General features: G+C 34.6%; 1 protein-coding gene across 2 annotated transcripts in view; it reads right to left on the minus strand.

Moving 5' to 3' along the window:
- Positions 1 to 22,422, minus strand: part of ADCY1 (adenylate cyclase 1) — a 349,651-nt gene that overhangs the window by 182,596 nt on the left and 144,633 nt on the right. For both annotated transcript variants that reach the window (XR_004232691.1, XM_003762551.3), the window contains exon 3: positions 17,905 to 18,023. Coding sequence is in view for 1 of the 2 variants with exons in the window: in XM_003762551.3 (XP_003762599.2) it covers positions 17,905 to 18,023 (119 nt within the window). In the remaining variant the exon portion in view is untranslated. The remainder of the gene's footprint in view (positions 1 to 17,904; positions 18,024 to 22,422) is intronic.

Genomic DNA, 22,422 nt, shown 5'->3' on the forward strand with positions numbered 1-22,422 from the left:
AAATCAAATAGTCTCCCATTTGTACTAATGTTGTGCCACAGTTCCCTTTTATTGTTCTGCCTCAAGTTTCCCTGAATTGTTCTACTTCAGTTTCCCTAAATTATCCTGCCTCATCTTCCCTAAATTGTTCCACCTCAGTTTCCCTAAATGGTTTTGCCTCCATTTTTCCTAAATTATCCTGCTTCAGTTTCCCTGAATTGTTCTGCCTCAGTTTCCCTGATTGCAAACCCCCTTTTCTGCTCATTAGAACTGAGATAATGAAGGCTATAGAGATCTGACATTCCAGAAGATAAGGCTCTAGATGTCCTACCTCAGATACCTAATTGGCATTGTCTATATCTCGAAGTTTCAGACTTCCTGGCTCTAGTTGGACACCTCCTAAGTCCTCCCAATTTGTTAGAATTTAATGGTCCCACCCCGAACCCGTCAGAACCAGAAAGATGGTCCCTTCCTGGAGATTCCTGCTCACCAGAGTTTGGACTCCACCCCTCCCCCTTTGTTTAGCTACCCAAGTTGGAATTACATGTGTATATATATATATATATATATATATATATATATATATATATATATATATATATAAATGCCATTTGAGAACTCACAGTCCCTGCTGGATGCTTAGAGACATCAGCCCTAGGGGCAACATGCCCCCAGCACCGTCTCTCCCTCCCAGAAAGTCAAATAAAATATTAAAAACTCTCTAATCTCTATATTGCCTCAGTTTCTCCAGCATTACACTAAATGGAAGTAGTAGTAAAATTCTAGTCATTAAGAACTGTGTGGGAGGGGTGCAAGACCCCCTTTCCCAAATTAACTAATCAGAGACATCTTCAGGTACAAAGAGAAAGCATTTATTTAGTCCCTGCAGGGAGAGGCCCAGACACACACCTGGGAGGTATTCTAGCTCCCACCATGTGCTTATGGAACCTGACAAGCTTTCAGGATTTAAATAGCAAAAGACCCAAGCCTTTTCTTTGGATAGACTAAAAGAAAGTAATCATCCTTGGCCAATGGTCACCAAAGTTATCTGCTTCCTGTGAGTCACATAACTTCCTATACCTTAGGGTCTGATCTTTAGACATTATGTGACTTCTTCCAAACCAGGGTCCAAGACCCTGAAAACAGGGATCATTTGGCTTAGGTCTAGTCTCATAAACTGAGAAAACTTCCTCCAATCAGTCCCATTCAGAACTCAATTTTTAAATGCACCTCACATACTAGCCCTGTGACCATCAATAACTCATTTAATTTCATTCAGATCCAAGTTATTCATCTGCAAACTGAGGATAATAATGTCTGTATTACCTAGCTCATAGGGTTGCTGCAAGGGTCAAATGAGTTAATAATGTATATTAAGTGCTATGTAAGCTTTAACTTGCTACAAAAATATCAGTTGTAATTATTAACAGATTATATCATTTGATAAAAAAAAACACCAAAGCTGTAGAAGTGTTTTTTGCCATAGGAAACAAACTTAGAACCCAGGTCATGTCCACTTTGTCTTACCTTGAATCATAAATGCATCATTAACTCAAAACTTGGTGGGCTGATTCAATTTGGGATGGTGTTTTAATTTAATCATAAGGAGGAGAGCACCACCGCCTCATTGCTTCAACCTTCCCACAAATAAATATCTCTACCTACTCCACTAACTGATCCCACTGCTTCTTCTGACCCACGTCTTATTATTCGCACGCTTCAACATGGCAGTCATTTTCCAGTATATAAAGGGCTACCATGTAGAAGACTTCCTCTGTTTAGCAAGAGGGGTCAGAACTTGAGGTCATCAAAGTAGCACCAAGACTGATTTCTAGTTCCTGTAAGGAAAAACCTGACAATTAACTGTCCAAAATTGAAATAGACTGCTTTGGGATGGAATGGGTTTGCCAACACTAGATTTCTTTATTTTGGGGTTGCATGGCCATGTATCATTGAGACTGTAAAAGGGATCAGGAGGGCTAAATGGACTCAGAGATCCTGCTAACTCAGATTCTGTGACTAGGGCTAACTGTCAACCTCAGAAATAAGTGAATGCTAAGAGTACCTCTCCTTTGGCACCTGCCTTCTCCTATCCTGAATATAATCAGGAACAAATAATATATTTCGTTTTAGAGCTAAACATGAAATTATAGTGACTGAATAGAATGATAGTAAAGGGCAGGAATCATCATTCACAAGCAAGTCCAGTAGGGAACTCAATGAGTCAGGCTGTTGGGTTGTAAAAACAAGCAACTAAGAGAACTCTTATTGAGTCCTATTGATCAATAATTTCAGTTTTGTCTGACTCATGACACATTTAGGGTTTTCTTGGCAAAAATAATAGGATGGTTTGCCACTTCCTTCTCCAGTTCATTTTACAGATGATGAAACTAAAGCAATCAGGGTTAATGACTTGCCCAGGTTCACACAGTTAAAAAGTAACAAGTCTCCCTGACTTTAAGCATGGCATCTTATCTACTGTATCACCTGGATGTCCTATTGAGTTTTAGGGGGAAAAAAGTCAAAAGAAAATTGACAAAGAAAGGTTCTTTATACCTAATAGTAGAATGCAAGACATTGCTTTGGAATCTAGAAGAGAGCTTTATAACTGAATAATTTTATTATCATTCAATTAACATTATAACTGTTCTCATCAGTGCTGTGGAATGAGCCCTACATTTGAGTTGAGGGATTTGAGGGTGAATCTGAAGTTTCCCAATTATTACTTAAATAACTTTTGAGTAGGTCCCTTGGCCTCTCTTAATGTCTCAGTTTCCTTGTTTTTAAAATAAAGGAGCTGAACAAATGAGCTTTGAGATGTTTTTTTTAGATTTAATAAAGAAGTAGAAAGAAGAAGAGGAGAAAGGTGGTGAAGGGGAAGAAGAAAGAGGAGGAGAAGAACAACAACAAGAGAATAAGAACAAGAAGAAAAGAAGAGGGACAAGAAGGAGGAAGAGGAGAAGGAGGAGAAGGAGGAGAAGAAGAAGAAGAAGAAAAAGAAAAAGGAAGGAAGGAAGGAAGAAGAAGGAAGGAAGAAAAAGGAAGGAAGAAATAGATGAAGTGGTCTATCCACTATGCCACCTATCATCTAGAACATCATCATAATTTATATTTAGAGTGCTTTAAGGTTGCTGAAACATTTAATAAACATAAAATTTGATAGAGATGTAGATCAGCAATTTGTGAGGAATGTTTTGTCTTGGAGAGTTTGCTGAGACAAGGTCAAATGACTTGTCAATGGTCACAAAACTAATATATGTCGAAATGAAATCCAATTATTCCTATGGCCAAGCCAGCCCTCAATCCTTATGTAATGTTGCTGTTTCTGGTGAGAGAAAATACTAGACGTATTATTGTCCCATTATTTATAAGAAAATTATGGATGAAGTTTGCTTATATAGATCTGAAATTCAGCTTCTCCTGACCAGATCAAAGACTTTTTTATGTTTTTTTCCCCTGAGGCAATTGGGATTAAATGACTTGCCCAGGGTCACACAGCTAGGAAGTGTTAAGTGTCTGAGACCAGATTTGAACTCAAGTCCTCCTGACTTCAGGACTGGTGTTCTATCCACTGCGCTACCTAGCTGCCCCTGGGTCAAAGGCTTTTACCCCAACATTAAGTGACTAACTGTGAGAAATTGAAGTAAATGCATGAAATTGTTTGGAGTAAGGAAGGAAGGCAGTAGCAATATTAATTTTTAAAAAAAACATTTAAAACCTCTCATGAACAGGGAGGTTGGAAGTAGTCCAGGTTTTTTTTTTGTTGTTTTTGTTTGTTTTTTTGTTGTTTTTAAGGTTTTTTTGCTTTCTTCCATTTTTCATAAAGTTGTGCTACTCCTTACCATTGAGGGTTACTATTTATTTTAAAGACTAACTCATGTATTCTCCTGGCAGTAAGACCAATAATGCCCAGGAAATCCTGAGATGGAAGGCAAAATAGCATGATGGGTGAGAAAACAACAAACAAATCTTATTTACGTTTTTCTACCTGTTTTAAGGAAAATTGCCTTAAACTCCTTATGAGTTGTGTCTTTTCCTCCTTTCCAATCCACTACCGTATATAAAACATTCCTGGATCCACCATAAGCATTTAACAAATAACCAATGACTTGATCTGTCACCTGTAAACAGTATCAAATGATGATTTCTACTCTAAAACAAAATTATAAGGCAGAGCTATATTCAATTCAAGCATATCTTGCCAGCTTTTTTCATGTTTTCCATTTCCCCTATGCCTACTCTTTCACCACTATTAGCCAATGTCCTTTTAAAATTTCTTTAAAAAACATTTCGGTCAATCATGTTGGGTATTGATAAAAATAATTTTAAAAAATAGTATCTTATGTGATACTAGGAATCAATCCATCAAAACATTCACTGTGTACTAAGCATTGTACTAGGTGTTGGGGATACAATGACAAAAACTGTTCCTATCCTGAAGAGATGACAGGTGTGAGGGAGAAGAGATTTGGGAAGAATCTAATAGAATTAGGTTTCACTAGCTTTTAATCCTAACCATTGCATGAAACATGAAAAACAGCCACAGTGAGTGAATATTTGTTCACGTGGCTCTCAAGCACTCACACCATTTACTGTTGCAAAGGGCATTAAAAATCATTTAGTCAAGAGGTTCCTAAATTTGTTTGTGTTATGTACCTCTTTGGAAGTCCAGTGAAACCCATAGACCCCTTCTCTGAGTATTTTTGCTGTTCAGTCATTTCAGTCATATCTTACTTTTTGTCATCCCATTTGGGGTTTTCTTGGCAAAGATCTTGGAGTAGTTGGCCATTTCCTTCTAAAGCTCATTTTAGAGATGAGGAACTGAGGTAAAGAGGGTTAAGGGACTTAATTGCCCAAGATCAAACAGCTAATAAATGTCTCAAGCCAGAGCTCGAGGAACTCTAAACAGCTGAACTCTATCCATCTAACCATTCTACGCATTGTACCCTCTAGCTGCCCCTCCCTCCCATAAATACATAGGATTAAAAAAGAAAAAAATTATACTGATGTACACTTGTCAAAATATTAAAACATAATGAATCCCAGTAAAAAAAAAAAAGCCCTTCATCTTACATATATGGAAGCCCAACTCCTTCATTTTACTTATATGGAAGATGATGGACAAATTCTTTCCCTTAACTAAACTAGAACTCTTTGAACTATTAAATAGATCAGAAAACAAGTCACAGGTTGATAGGGGAAAATTGAGAAAGATAGTTTTTGAGATTTCAGTGCATTTTCCCTCATGCTTAATTCCTGTTGAGACTAGTGAGCATTTCCTGTGCCGCACTGCAGAAAGAATTAACTGCTATTAGCTTTGAAGCAGTAAGTATTAAGGGACCTGCAGCTGGAAAACTAGATGTACAAATGTAGACAATCAAAGAGAGCCCCAAAAGGCTAAGAAATAAGCAGAAATTATTCCTTTGAAAATAAGCTTATGAGGAGTGGGGGTAGGGAGGTGGAACTTTGTCCATTTTGCCATCAAGATGTTGGCCTCTATTATATTATGGAATAAGATTCTGTATTAACTAAAGGACTGGTGTGTATTACATTAGGATTTTAAGGATAAGAAGGTCATTTTTAAAGGGAACTAAATTACAATGAAGTGCTCACTCTTTCTGGTATGTTCAAATAAATTAGATATAACAGACATCAGATATTTTGTTTTTAAAAGAATATTTCAAGTACCATGGTTCTCTTTTTCCATACTCACTAATTTGTACTTAGGGACATGTAAACAGCTTACAAATAGAGAGCCAAGGAAGTATCAAACAGGAAATTTATGATGGGAAGAGCATTTGTAACTAAGCTGAAGACCTCTGGAAAAAGAAAGGTTTTGACAATGTTAAAATCACAAATCAGGAATATCAGGAACTTCTCAGACTGTTGCTGAGTTAGATGATATGGAGATAATGAAAGGGACAATCTGACCTCCATCTTTCATTGTTTCTTCTGTCCAGAATAGGTGCAAGAATTAAATAGGAATTTGGATATTGTGTCCTCTGTACTATCAAAGAGACAATTTGAATTTGCAAAGATGTCAGTTTAGGTGGGGAGGAAAAGGAAATAAACATTTGTGTAGTACTTACTGTGAACAAGACATCTAATAGCTAAGTGATTTTATAAATATAATCTCATTTGTTCCTCATCAAAATCCTATAACCTAAATCCTATTATTAATTCTATTTTTACAGTAGAGGAAACCAAGAAAGACTGAAATTAAGTGATTTACCCAAAGTCATACAACTTGAAAGTACACTGATGCCTCATTAGAACTCAGGTCCTCTTGACTTCAGGTCTAGTTTACTGTGTCACCAGTGGGATAACCCAATAAACTAAGGTTTAAGATTGATGCAGCTTTATGAAACAAGTTATTCATAGATGTCTTTCCTTATCTTCCCAATCTAAAATAATTTTTTACTTCATGTCTTTTTGCACCTTAAAAGTGTGTACTTAGTCTCAACTGTATTCCTATAGTGGTTATTTATAACTTTGTCCTTCCCTCCCCTCATATTTTGCAGACTCTTTTCAAGCAGGTATCATGTGATGTTTATCTTTGTATCCCCAGAGTATTTGGACTATAGAAGTCAATTGATATGGTGAGCACAAGTCTAATGACAAGACCCCTTGATTTAAAGAGTCTTTCTCACAACAGATCCTAGTTGTGCTTCACATTGGCTATTTGAGGTTGGGAAAATTATTAATTTCTGTGCCTGGGTTTCCTTATCTATAAAGCAAGGGTCATAGTCTTGTTTCATAAGGTCCCTTCTTCTCTTAGACCTGTGAAAGTTTTTTTTCTGTAAAATGGCTAATGAATAAATTCACTTCAAATCGATTTCACTAGCCATGTCTACCATGAGTTCCTGGGAATAGGCTGATCTACTTAGAGGTAGACTGATCTATTCCAAAGTGATCATATGTTATAGGATATAATAGAGTTTCTGTGAGAAAATGTCAAGTACACTTTTATTTCCACTCTACGAGCATAAATGGAATTAGGATTTCAGTAAAGGCATGTGTTCAAATTCCACCTCATATACTTATAACTCTTTGGGTATGGGGCAAACCACTTAACCATTTCTTTATGTCTTCATTTTCTTATCTGAAAAATGAGAGGTCTGAATTATATTTCCCTTCCATCTCTAAAATATAGTTTTATGAATTATGCATCAAATACTTATTTAATCTCTAAACTAGGGTCCATTAATTATGTATCAAATACATATTTAACAATACTGAATATATCATAACTCTAGTCTTACTTCCCCAAAAATGTATATCTTCACTGATGCAGCAATTTTCACTTAAAAACTTGAAGTTTTCAAGCGGAGGTTGAATGATTACTGGTTTGGGAAAGTATAAAGAGATTTTCTGTTTGGGTGGATGCTATGGCCCATGTACATTCTAATAGCATATTTAAGCCCATAAATGGTTTTCCACATGACAATACAGTTCATATAAGCTACTATTATCTCCATTTTGCAGAAGAGAAAACTAAGATTGGCCAATGGGCATACATCTAGTTGGGGTACAACGTGGGATCTAAGTCTAGATATTAGGATATTAAGGTCCAATATTCCTTCTACCCTACCATTATCTCTCATTATACACTAGTCCTTCCTATTAGACCATCTTCATCTTCTTATTTTCAGTCAGCCAAAAAGCATTTATTAAGCATTTCTTATGTGGTAAGTACTGTGCTAAGAGATGGGCCTATAAAAAAATGACAAAAATAGTTCCTACTCTCCAGCAGCTTACTTTCTAATAGAAGAGATAATATCTTAAGAAACAGGCAAATGCAAGACTTATACAAAATAGATGAAAGATAATAGTAAAAAGTAGGTCTGGCTTCAAATCCTGCCTCAGATAGTTAAGAAGATAGATAAAAAGAAGAAAGACATACTCATACAAACAGAGACAGAGACAGAGAGAAGAAGAAAGAGATGGAGGGAAAATCTATTGAGCAATTTTAATTTTTAAGGCAACTATTCTTAAGCAATGGAGAGACAGGCACATGCATGGAGTGACAAGGATGCCTGGATTTGGCAGGATGATGATACTAGTTGAAATGTCATTGAACCAGGAATTGGCATGGGGGATTGGCCTTAGCAAAATAAAGTCAAAACTAGCCCATTACTATACAAATGGCCAATTTCAAAGATTCATCAGAACATACAGATAATCCTGAGTACTCAAATTCTATGCCTGCAGAGCAATGTCTTGGGTGACAGTTTCCATCAAGCTAGAAAGCTATAAAATAAGATTTCCAGAAAAGTATTATTGCCATTTGAAAGCTAACTAAGCTAAGTACAGATAAGCTCATCACCATCAGATTGAATAATATAAGTTCTTTGGCCATGGTGAGTCACAATGAGAACCACAAAATCTCACAGGGGGAAATATTTTAGAGATCATTTGTTCTACATCTTAGCTAAACAAAAATTCCTTCTAATAACTACCAGCAATCCTCAAACTTTTCTACAAGACTTCCAGAGGAACAACCTATCAGATGTCATCTAAACTTTCCTTTGGGACTTCCAGTCACTCGCTACTATAAAGACAGAACTCTTTTACTTAGCTGAAACTGGTAGTATGCTTTCCCTTTTATCCTGTCTAAATTGACTTTTTTGTAACTTCCACCATTGATCCTTGTTTTTCCTCTAGGACTTAGCAGAATCATTCTAAATCCTCATCCAATTTACAGTCTTGAAATACTTGAAGACAATAGCCATAATCCCATAAGACTCCTCCAGGTTAAACATCATGGATTCCTTAAATTGATATTCTTATGACATGGTCTCAAAGTCCTTTAGTGTCATGAATGACTTGTGCTGTACTTTCTCTAGTTCCTTAATGCCCATATTAAAAGGTAATGCCAAGAACTGGATATAATATTCTAAATCTGATCTAAATACAAGAGAGTACTGTGGGACTCTGACTTCTCTAGTCCTGAATATTATATCTCTCAATATAGTCTAAGGATTGTGTTTTGTTTTGTTTTGTTGATATAAAAGACTATTGATTCATACTAAGCTTACAATCTATGAAAACCACTAAATTTTTAAAATAAATAAATGAAAAGCTATCCAAAAATATTCTCATCTTGTTTTTAATCAACTAATTTTTTAACATGTTAGACTTGACAAGCATCCTATTAAATTGCATCTTATTAGATTTGGTCTAATATAAAAAATCTGGCATATAAAGATCCTTTTATAACTTGCCCATCATAAAGTATGGGCAAAGATCAGTATGTTAAAAATCCCAACCAGATTTGTCTCACATATAAGTTCAATAAGCATTCCACCCGTGCCTTTATAAAAATCATTGATAAAAGCATTTAAAACAATAAAGTAAAAAAAAAAGATCTTGGGACATTCCACAAGAGAAGTTCCTTCCATTTTGACATCAGACCATTTTTGACAAGAAGGCGCTTTGGTGCATCAGTGTTGCTCCAAATCCTATATTTGGAGTGATAAAAACTGGATTTTATTTTTGGCTTAGCCATCATGTGACTTTGTGCAAGTCATTTAATCTCTCTAGGTCTTAGTAAACCCAGAGGTAAAGGAGAGGGTTAGAACAAATGACCTCTAAAGTCCTTTTAAAATCTATCTCTAATCTTACTCTTAAAGATCTTTCATTCAACAAGTTTAGAAATCTACCTGACTGCTGATTCTATCTCACATTTCTTCATCTTTTTCACAAGAAAACAACATTATATAAAAAAGAATCTGGGGCTATTATTAGTCCACTAATGAAGGATGAGGTGTTTAAATAACATGTCAACAAAGCATCAAGTAAGCCCTCTGCTACTGCCAAAGAGTGAGTGACTTGGACACCAAAGGTCTTTGCTTGGCATTGCCATAACTTGCTACAACACAGCTACAGTACATGCTGTATTAAATTAAATTAAGCAAGAATTAAAAAGCAAAAGAAATAGGATGGAAATGAGGGCCTAACTATAATTTTAAAACTGTTGTTTAATTTGGGAATTGCCATCAATGCTGTAATCTATATCAATGAATATTTATGGGAATCAAAATGGTGGAGTAGAAGCAACAATCCAATAGAACTCTATGAAAATTCCCCTCTTACAACTTTAACATACTTCCTCAGATCCAATCCTAAAGTAGTAGAGCCAACAAAATGTTAGGGTAAGACATTTTTCCAGCCAAAAACAACTTGGCAGGACAAATTGTAACATTGGGATGAGATCCAGTCTAGATTACATGCAGCCCACCAGTGGTGGGTCAAGGAGATCACTACAATAGTGACCAGAAACAATTTGGGAAGCTCTTAGCCCAGAGATCATAATGGGGTTCAGAAAACTGGTCAGGAATAGATTACAGAGAACCCTTTGCTGTCAGTGGGTACAAGATTGGGAGCTATCACAATTCTATTGCTCCCTATACAATTCTGAGTCACATTTCTGAGTTGAAGTTCCATAAATAATCAAAAGGGAGAAAGGGCCCTGGTCCTAGTTCCAAAGCAAAGAGTAGCGTTACTGCTTATAGTAGCAGGGAAATAGGGGCCCTTCCAAAGTAAAGATTAGAAAAGCAATGACCCTACCTCTGCCTAAATCATACCACTCTGGAAGCACCAAAAAACTTATAGATTTTAATACTAGTTCTTTTTAAAAAAAAGGCTGCATAAAAAAAGCTTACAGCTTGGGACAGTGTCTCCATACTCCAAAGTGAACAGAACCTAACTTTAACATAAAATTCAAAGTAAAGTTATGAGCTGGAAACTAAACAAACAAGAAAAAAAAATTAACCCTAATAAACTATTATGGTGGTAAGGAAGACCAAGATACAAACTCAGACTATGACAACAACATAAAAATGGCTGCAAATAAAACCTCAAGAAATATGCTAAAATGGATACAAGCCTACCAAGAATTTATGGAAAAGTTAAAGAGGGTAGAAGAAAAATTGGGGAAAATTTAGTAAGAGTGAGGTAAGAAAATTATGAAAAATATGAACAGCTTGATAAAAGAAATACAAAAGATAGGGTAGAAAATAACAACTTAAAACCATAACTGGTCTAATAGTAAAAGAAACACAAAATTTCACTAAAGAAAAGAATGTCTTAAAAAGCAAAGTTAGACACATTTTTTAAAGAGGGACAAAAATAATTCCTTAAAAATTAGAATTGGGAAAGTGGAAAACTAATGATGCCACAAGACATTAAGAAACAATAAAACAAATTCAAAAAGATGGAAAAAAATAGAAGAAAATATGAAATTGGAAAAAAAACTGACCTGAAAATAGATCAAATAGAGATAATTTAAGAATTATTAGACATGACTTTTTAAAAGAGCTTAGATAGCATATTAAAAGAAATTATAAAGAAAAACTGCCCAGATACTTTAGAGTCTGAGAACGATTGATTGAATGATTTCACCAATCACCTCCTGAAAGAGATCCCAAAATGAAAAGCCCCAGGAATATTATAACCAAATTCCAGAGCTCCCAAGGACCCAGAACATAATCATTCAAATATTATGGAACCAGTCAGTATCACACAAGATTTAGCAGCTTCCACATTAAAGAAGCTTGAAATATGATATTTTGGAAACCAAAAGCACTAAGATTATAAACAAGAATAGCATATACAGTGGGGGAAATGGATATTTAATGAGAACTTTCAAGTATTCCTGATTGGGGGGAGAAAGAGGAAGAGCTGAATAGAAAATCTGATATTTGCCTTAATAATTATAAAGTTCTTAGGAGTTACATGGGTCATTTTTCCCATTCAGGAAATGGAGGGAGGGAAAGAGAAAAAGCCTTAGCTAGGAAATGACACACTTGAATTGTGTTATGAAGGAAAGGTGACATATAAGATAGAGAGTGGGAATACAGAAAAATGAAGAAGGAATACATTCTGGATATGGAAGACTCAAGGGAGTCTTCTCTTGAGTATAAAAGTATAAAAGTTTTCATAAAAAGGTAAACATGAAAGAGAAATCATAAAGGATTCAATAAGATTTAACTGTTCACATTCTATATGGGAAAATGAGATTTGTAACTCCTAAGAACTTTATTATAAATAAAAGGCATAGCTATGAAATCCATTATATCAATATGATTACAAAAAAATAATGAAGGCATGAGAAAGATTAATGCACCAGAAGTAGGGACAAGGGAAAGAAAGAATGGGAAAAAGATTATCTCACAAAAAAGATATATGTGGGGAAAAAAACCTTTTAGAATGGAAGAGAAAATGGGGGAGGATGGCAGACAAACTTGAATCATACTTCCATCAGAATAGATTCAAAGTAGGAAAGAGAAAGACAGACTGACAAACAAATATAGATACACATGCACACACGTGCATACACACACAGACGTACACCCTCACTTGGGTATAGAAATTCATTTTACCCAATAGGGAAGTAAGATAAAAAGGAGTTAAGAAAAAGAGAGGTGAGGTGGGGAGGAGTGACAAAAGGGAGGACAGACTAAGAGAGATGGTCAGAAGCAAAACAGATATTTTGAGGAGAGACAGGATAAAAAGAAAGATAAATAGAAGAAAATAGGATGGGAGGAAGCACACTATTAATAATCACATGAATTATGTGTATGAACATGAATAAAATAAACTCACCCAAAAGTGGGAGTAGGTAACTGAATAAATTTAATTTAAAAAAATAAACATTTATGTGTAATTCCAGAGAAATTAATGAAAGGAAAAAGAATATATGAATTCTAAATTAGCACAGGGCCCAAATCACAATAGGATCTTAATAAATGCTTGTTGACTCACTAATTGACTTTCCTGAAATTTGCTTTTATTTCTTGCATACATGCCTGTCCATCTCACATTGCCATAATATTATACAAGTGACCCTTCATATCTGAAATATATTCCTTTCTCATCTTTTTGTATTCCCATTCTCTATCTTATCATATGTCTCCTTTGTAACACAATTCAAATGTGCCATTTTCTAGCCAAGGCCTTTTCTCCTTTCCTTCCCTCATTTCCTATATGGGAAAATGGTACATGTAACTCCTAAAAACTTTATCATAATTAGGGAAATTAGAAAGTTGTTACCTAACTGGAGGGCATAGATGTGAATCCATTATGTCAATATGATCTCAAAAAAAAAATAACAAAGGCATGAGAAAGATGAATGCACCAGAAATAAGTAGGAGGAAGAGAAAAGAAGAATGGGAAAAATAACCTCACAAAAAAGATATCCTCTTCCTATTTTAATTTGTTCACATTCCTTTGTATGTATTTTCTACTTACTATTTTCTATTATTATTTCTATATACATTTTTCTGTTCCTTCCATGCTCCATATCATTTCATTCTCCAATAGAATGCAAGTATCTCATATTTCCTCTCTATGTATTCTGAATGTACTTTTTCTGTTTAAATGTTACCTTCCCCACTTGAGTGTATAAGCCCCTTTAGAATGAGACTGTTTTGTTTCTGTCCTTATATTCTCAGTGCCTACTATGGTATCTGGCATATAGTAGGTACTTCATAAATGTGTGTTCAATTTCACTGAATAATGAGAAATTCATTTGAACTACTCAAATCAACCTGTAAAAGCCTTTCTAAACAAGTAAATCAGAATCTTCGTGATGCTCTGAACAAGTTCAGTTATGGTTATTAAATGTTTAGGGTTGATTGTTGCTAGCATATGTGTTTTACAAAAGATTTATGATAGATTATAGATGTAGCAAAATGTGATGGCTATCTATGTACTTTATTACACAGTAGGGCCCCCATTATGATCAATATGTACAGTGCATTTGGAGTTCATTTTATATGACTATGGTAAAGTTTTACTATTTCTAAATGATTATGGAGGTTTATAGCTGTTATATATCTGCTTTTATGATACAGCCATGATTCTTTTAAAGATGATTCCTCAGACAACTAGTTATAATATTTTCCATTTAGGAAAATAGGATTCCTTTACTACAATCCACTTTACAACACAATTCCGAAAAACACAAAACAAGAAAAGCAAGGCCAGCTTATATTCTAAAAGAGTTATCCATCAGGCTTTGGAATGGAACCATAAACCTATGCCATATTTTACATCATCATGGCATCTATAAATAAAAGTTATTGCATACAACACAATATATTCCTCATAAACAATGTTTATTTTTCCCTCTTTTGATTCTTGCTCATGAAGTTTCTTCTGTTACCTATTCTATCTCCCACCTTCCCACATTCAACCCATTCTTCAAAGCTCAATTTATGATCTATGTACTCCATGAAACTTTCTGAGACACTCATACTATTTCCTACATTCCCTTACTTTGTAAGGCTTAAAAAAATCTTCTTGCCCACACCACAAAATTAACATTTCATCTTATATTTCTTGCTTTCACAATGGACTTATAGATCATTTTGTCCAACTCTCTCAGTTTATATAAGAGGAAACTGAGGACCTTCATTTTTCACATGTGTATACTTTATCTCCCCATCTATATTTCATTTCCTTCTGTGAAGAAAAATGACAAAAAAGGAATTCAACAGGGATGAGAGAGTTGGCAGATAAAATTCAAACGAGTGAGAGGGAGAGTAGGAAAGGAAAGTACATTCTATGAAAAAGAAACAGCATGAATGAATATCTTGAAAAACATGTGGTGGCCTTTAAACTGGATCAGTAAGGAATGAAAACTTTTGATCCAGTGAATTGAAGGACATGACAAAATTTCAGAACAGGAGACGTTATTCAAATTTCACATTTTCAGATGGGGAAAAGTGAGGTCAAGAGTGTGCAAGTAACTTCTGTAAGAACATACTACTTGACTAGCAGCAAAGCTGAGGTGTTTTTTTTTCCTATCATACAAAACTAATGAAAGCAATGATTAAAGAAAGATAATGTCACAGGATAATGGGGGTGTAGTGGAGGCAGAGGGAACAACTTGAAAACTATCTTTTCACTGAAGGTAGGGAGAGGTACATTTCTTCTCCTTGTACGAGTTTAAATTTAAGAAAACCATAATAATAATGCTATGACATTGTACCTCTTTGACAACAAAATGATTTTATCATTGAAAGATAAAAGATGGTATGATATATTAAAAAGAAAACTGAAACTGAAGTAAAGAGATCAAGCTTTGCCACTTAACTTGCTATTGGTGTGACCTTGAACACCTCTTATGATTTTGCATAAAATTTGTTCTTCACAGCCCCTTTTGTCTTTGATAGTCCATAACTCCAGGCTGGGAAGAGGGCACTCAGGAGGAAAGAAAATGACAAATAAGATTTTTTCCTTTTTTTAGACTCATAACCAAAAGTTTATTTACCTTTCTAATAACCAGGGATTTTTCTGTTCCTTCCATGCCCCATATCATTTCATCCTTGTTCCCTCCAGCCTTTAAGCTTTCCCTTTCTTCTCACTATCCTAGAATTAAAGCTTGTCCCACAAGTGAGATGAGATATATTTGATGTCAACAGATACATCAGATAAGGGACTATTTAATGACTCTTTATTGAATGTCCCCTCTGTACAAAGCACAATAGTGGGCATCACATGGGGATAAAAAACAAGATAGAGTCTTTGGCTTTAAAGAAACTATAACCCTAGATGCTGTTTTCAAGAACAGTGCTCTAGATTTTATCAGTCCCACCACATTTTCCCGGAATCTATCTTAGTCCCCTAGGGAAAGTCAGGCACACTCAGAAAATGCATTGTCTTTCAAAATAGTACGTTGCTACAACAGTGCCTTACTGGATAATCATAGGATCACAGAATTTGACAGTAAAATTAATTTTAGACAGCATCTAATCCAAACTTCCAAGTTTGTAGAAGAAAAAAATAGTTAATATGTTTCTATGGTGAATTTATGAAAATATGGGGGCAAAAATTTGGTGGGATTTCAGAGTACCCACATTCAGAAAAAATCATCCCTGACCTATTCTTCCCAGAATGTCTTATCTAGCCTCTAGGGCAATCTAACTTCCAAACATCCAATAGCTTCTCAGTCTGCCACTTCACAAAAATCTCTCTACCCTCTCCTACTCCCATGCCTCAGCTCATACTGGGAATGCTGTTCTTTCCCCTGTTTGCCTGTTGAAAATCCTTAATCCTTCTGCTAGAAACAGAACAGAGAACTACCGCCTACATGAAACCTTCCCAACTGGAAACATCTCTTCTTCTTAGCGAGTACTCTTTCTCTATTTCTCCCAGGCATTTAGACCTTTCTAATATACATTGATTACTTGTATCCCTTGCTTATTCCCCTAATTATTAGAAGCTCTTTAAGGCAGGAATCACTTTTCATCCCTCTTTACATTTAGAGCTGGGATAAATTTTAGAGATGTAGTCCAACACCTTCATTTTACATATGAGGAAATTGAGTCCCCAAGTAACTAAATGATATCAAAGTTTCTACAGCTAGAAGTTACTCATCTTCTCTTTCCAAATATGAATTTTCTTTTCTACTGTACTGTGTCTCTTCCTTACACCTAGTAGTCCTTTATTAGTGTTTGTTTAATTGAATTATCCAAAAGAGGCAGTTTGGTACAGTGAAAAGAGCACTGGCTTGAGAGTCAGAAGTTCTGCATTCAGATCTCACCTTTAACACTTATTACTTTGTGATCTTGGGCGAGTTTTTTTTTTATTTTCCTGGGGGAATAAGACTAGGTGGCCTCAAATTATAAATCTTTGACTCCTGGTCAAGTACCTACTACTGGATAAGTGCTTAAGTATCTTGGAGTTGGGGACACTAAGTTAAAACCAAAATGTTCTTGGACATCTGGTAGATTATAATCAATTGGGCAGAAACAATATATTTGCAGATAAGTAAATACTAGCTAGCAATTATGTAGTACTTTAACATTTTCACTGAATATATATCTTATTTGATCCTAACTATTCTTTGAAATAGGTGCTATTATTATCCCTATTTTGCAGATGAAGCAACTGAGTCTGAGATTTAATCACATGCCCATGATTGCAAAGCTGATAAATAACTGAGGTAGGATTTTAACTCAGATCTTCCTGTGTAAAAGTACAGTACTCTAGTACAGAAAGAGGACTAACAGTTAAGAGAGGGCTTTATTGAATAGATGGCACCTGATCTTAGCCTTGAATGAACATAAGGAATCTAAGAAACGGAGTAAAGAGGAAGAGCATCCTAGGTATAGTGAGTGGTTTATGCAAATGTACAAGAAAATGGAAGGTAGAATGTTTAGTTCAGGAAATAGCTAGTAGACAAGTTTAACTGGTCCATATTTATTTTGTATATTGTTTAGTGAAGATAAGCACTCCTATCAAAAATGAAAAAAGTTATCATTCTCTCAAAGGCTGATTTCATCTGATTTACAAAGTATTCCATAATCACCATTGCCATTATCTACTTCTTTTTAAAGTATTATATATCCTCTCTGGCCTCCGTGCTCTCAATTTTTCAAAGGCTTTGCTTATCAATTATAAGAGGTCACAAAAATCACACATTCAAACCTCAATTCCCTCCATAACAGCCAGACTTTGTTTGAAGACCTTCAAGGAAGAGGAACACATTACCTTTTGTAGAACCCTAACCCTCTTTTGTAAAGCTTTAATTACTAGATTGATCAAGTTAGGAAAGTTTCAAGTAAAGATCTTATAATGGATCATATGGCTCTTATCCAAGGACCAGTCTAAGTATGGAAAAGGCTCATTACCACGAAGTTGGCCCATGAGATGACAAATGTGTTGGCCACGGCAATTCATGAATTGTGGAGTATTGCTGATTCACTGTCAGTAAAGGGCCAACATACCTGGATCTTTCAAAATTTTCTCTGTGTGATATCATAGATTCTCTTCTCATCTGATGAACACAAGACTTTTAAACTGCTAAACTAATGCAGTGTCCCACTTCTCAACATTCCTATTTCTATCCCAGCACTTTTCAGTGCATATTCGTATAAGCATATTAAATGTTATCTTTTTTTGCAGGATTGATCCTACCTGACATTGTCATGCCTTTGAATGTAGATCTTATGAAAAATTCTCTCAGGTGGCTTCAGAAAATCTTCCTTCATTTCCATGGCAACATTTCTAGGCAAAAGACTCATCAGGAGCCGTTCCTATAGGCCAAAATAAAAATCACAACAATAATGATAATTATTATTAATAATAAAGACATATTAGCTTGCATTTATTTTTTTCTCTTTTCCTCTAGGTATTTTGAGCTGTTTTTGACACAAATTAATGTGAGAATTTCTGTTGTATTTAACTGTAACTTCCCTAATCTTTCTCTTTTCTCTGTAGAGGATAAAGAAAATTTCTATTAAGATTTTGCACTCCCACTTACCACAGTGCTTTGTGTATATTAACCATTTAATAAATGAATATCTCATTATAAATATCACTTTTTAAATAATAAAAATAAAATCAATAGCACACTAGACTGTTTTGTTCAGCAGTCAACAATTATACACAATGACCATCCAGACTAGGGCTTCTTAAACTTTTTCTACTCTCTGCCCTTTTTGACTGATAAATTTTTATGTGACCCAGGTATATAGGTACATAAAATAGGTATTCAAATCAACCATTTGCTGACGATAAATAATTTCATGACCTCTACATTTAGTTGTAAGATTTCATATGGCAGGGGTGGGGAATGTCCAGTCCATGGGCCTTGTAAGACCTACAAAATCATTTGTATTATCAACTACAGGCTGTGATGAAGTAAAAGCTAAGTAGAACAACCTCCCACTGCTTGAGTTCTACAACTTGATAATTCTGTATGAACTCCAAATGATACTATAAATATCCAAATAGCCCCTGGCTAAATAAAAAAAGGGTCCCCACCCCTGTCATATGGGGTAATGACCCACAGTTTAAGAAGCTGGGATCTAGACAACATGGCATAACCAGCATCATTTATTCATAGATGAATGTTAAAGATGAATGGGAGCTTCAAGACATTACTTCAACATTTTTAATCCCTCTATTCCCTAAAAGCATTCCATCTAATTGTGCCTTTGTACCACTAGTCATGCTAAATTCTTCTTCCTCCTTTCTTAATTGGTTGAAACCCTTCTGATTCTGTCTATGTATAGAGACTACTTATTATATAAAGTCTTGATTTTGCCAAAAGGAAATAATTTCTCTTTGAATCTCTCATATCCTTTTAATTATATGGCTCTAATATAAACTTCACATTTTAATGTACATCATTACTTCTATCCCTGGCATGTCTCTAAGTTCTCCCAGGGCTAGAATTATGGTGATCCCATCTTTGTATCTAGGATCATGTTGATCTAAAGCCAGAAGAGATGTGAGAAGTTTAGTCTAAGCCCAACATTTTATTGATGAAGAAATGGGTATATAGGCTACTTTAATAAAAAGAAGCTTGTCTAATGAACCCAGGTTTAAATGGCACAGCCAAGACATCAGTCCAGAGGGTATGGACTTATAAATTAGACCTGTTTCTGATGTATACTGCTCTCTTATGATCTCTGATAAGTTTTTCAATATTTGAAGACAGGAAAAAAGGAGCCTGCATTAATTTCAATTCAAACATTCTTGGGACAGCTAAATGGCGTGGTGGTTAGAGCACCACCCTGAAGTCAGGAGGACCTGAGTTAAAATATGTCCTCAGACACTTAATACTTCCTAGCTGTGTAACCCTGGGCAAGTCACTTAACCCCAATTGCCGCAGCAAACATACATTATTTAAGCATTACTACATGTACAAAGTGTATTATCTTCTGAAAGAGACAGAAATACAAATAAGACAGTCCCTATCTTCAGTGCATTTAATATCTAGTAGAAAACCAATCTCAAAAATATGATACAAAATGCAATGTAAGTATACACTAAATAGATAATACTTAGCCTATTAACCATTGTGGATATACAGGATTTTAAAACAAGCAACTTTGAGAATCATTTGCAGTTAATTTCCTGATACTCATAAAGATGTAGCCTTCCCATAGCTCAGTCGAGGAAAAAAATATTAAACTGATTTTATGGGGTTCCAAACATAATCACAAGACAATAGTCACCAAACTTCCCCACCTCATGTTTAGCCCCAGGACCTTGAGTCCTATTAAAGAACTATACTGATTACTCATTATCTCATTTCTCCAAGTCATCTTAAAGCCAAATTTAAAGTACCTTTTATTTTTGTTTGTACAGGATTAAAAGAATGTTCAGCTAGAATAATGCTAGAGATTGTCTGAAAGTTGTCAAGACACTTGACAAAGTCAAAAACTATACTGTTTTGAATTTAGGCAACTATTAACCATTGATTGTAGTCCTTAAATAAGATGTCTTTGAAAGTGTGTGTGCGTATCTAAACAATTTTAAACCATACTTGAATTTTATATAATACAGATTTGGGAGGAAACATATTTGGATCATTATTTTTATACATAAAATATACAACAGAGGCTAAATAATAGCAAAGTTCCACATATTGGTAGCTAATTTAATAAAAATAGCATTAATAATAATAACAAGGATTTATATAGTATCTTTTTTATGCCAGGCACTGTGCTAAGTACTTTACAAATATTATTTCATTTGTGCCTCATAACCACTCTAGAAAGTAGTTACTATTATTATTTCCATTTTACAGCTGAGAAAACTGAGGCAAACAGTGGCTAAATGACTTGTCCAATGTCACACAGCTGCTAAGCATCTGAGATCAGATTTAAACTTAGGTCTTTCTAACTCCAGACCTAGCACTCTATTCACTATGCCATCTAACAGTCTACTCTAACCATAAAGTTCTGAGTAGTGGATTAATATAAAAATGAAAAGTAATCATCCAGTAGTATGATACTTGCCCCTATCCAAATCAACATGTAATTTCAAAATTTGGATGGTAAAAGAAATGAAGCTATTAAAATTTTCAGATGAAACAAAATTCAGAGGAATAGCCAACACAAAGAATGAAAAAGTTAAACTTCTAAATTGTATTGAGAAGCTAAAAAATTGGGCCAAAATTCAACGAGATGAAATTTAATAGACACACACACACACACACACACACACACACACATATATATATATATATATATATATATATATATATATATATACACATACACACAAATCCTTCACAAAGTCCATTTTGTTAAAGTGTAGAATTGATCCTGGGAATGTTATAAACTATTAACATATAATGCAATCTATAAAAGGTTTAAGAGAGAAAGACTGTGATTACAGCCCCAATGAAAGGATATTTGTTGTCTTTGAAGCAATTTACCTAAATCAGGAGAATTTTATTAGCAAGTTAATCATTAAATATTAACTCTTTCCCTAAAGTTACCAAAGTTGGACTATGAAACAAATATATCAGATTTCTTCCATCTTCTAGAAGTGCAATTTACTTTTTTCTAAGAATTTAGAATTTAGAACTTATACATTGTAATTCAATGATTTTGTGATCTTAATCCTTTCCCACACATCCTTCACTCCTATGTAGTTTTTGTCCATATTCTTCTTGTTAGACAAAAATAGTAAGATTCTTCTTGTCCTCTACCTTAGTCGTATTACATCTGGATTGAACAATAAAGAGTAATTCTAGTTACCATATTTTACTATGATGATTAACAAGTTGTAGTACAACAAAAAGGGCAAGAATAATGAGAAGACAGGAGATACCACTATAACCTGCTCCAGTGAAAGATGTTGAGATGATTAGTCTAGGGAAGAGATGGCTTAAGAAATATTAATAACTACCTTCAAATTTATGAAAAACTGACATGTAGAAGATGGATAGGATTTGTTCTACTTAGTTCCTAAAGGCAAAACTAAGAGCAAATGGAAAAGTTAGAGAATTATACTACAGCTAAGGGGGAAAAAAAGGAAAAAAAAACTCAACAAAGCTGTATAAAGGTGAAGATAGCTATCACAGGAGGCAGCAAGTTTTTCATTGAAGATTTTTATTTATTGAAACTATTTACATATAAGCTGGATGATCAATTTTAGAGGATTTTGAAAAACTCAAGGTTTAAATAAGGTTATGCTGGATGATCTTTTAGGTCTTTTCTAACACAGTGATTTTGAATTTTGCATTGATCTAGAAAAGGGGTTCTTAACCTTGGGAACATAAACACTTCTGAGATAATCTGTAACAATTTCAATATAATTGGTTTTCTTTGTAGTCCTTTGTATTTTCTTTGACTGATTTTAAACCATTATTTTGATGCAGGGTCTATAGGCTTCACCAGATTATCTAAGGGGTTCATGAAAAAAAAAGATTAAGAATTTCCTGATCTAGAATACAGCATGGACTTGGAAGAAGAAGATTTAAGATGTTCAAATCATTGATGATAAAGGCAAAATAGTAACGAGAAGATAGTATGGAGATGAAGAGAAAGTAAAGATGGAGGCAAAATAGTATAAACTTCAAAGGAGGAGAGAGTAGCACATTGCAAAAGCAGAGCATGTCTGCAAGTGGCATCAAGACATACGAAGTATACTAACTTCTTTTCTTAACCCTGGGAACATTTTTAAATTTTTTAT

Source organism: Sarcophilus harrisii, chromosome 1 (assembly GCF_902635505.1).
Source record: "Sarcophilus harrisii chromosome 1, mSarHar1.11, whole genome shotgun sequence".
NCBI lineage: Eukaryota > Metazoa > Chordata > Mammalia > Dasyuromorphia > Dasyuridae > Sarcophilus > Sarcophilus harrisii.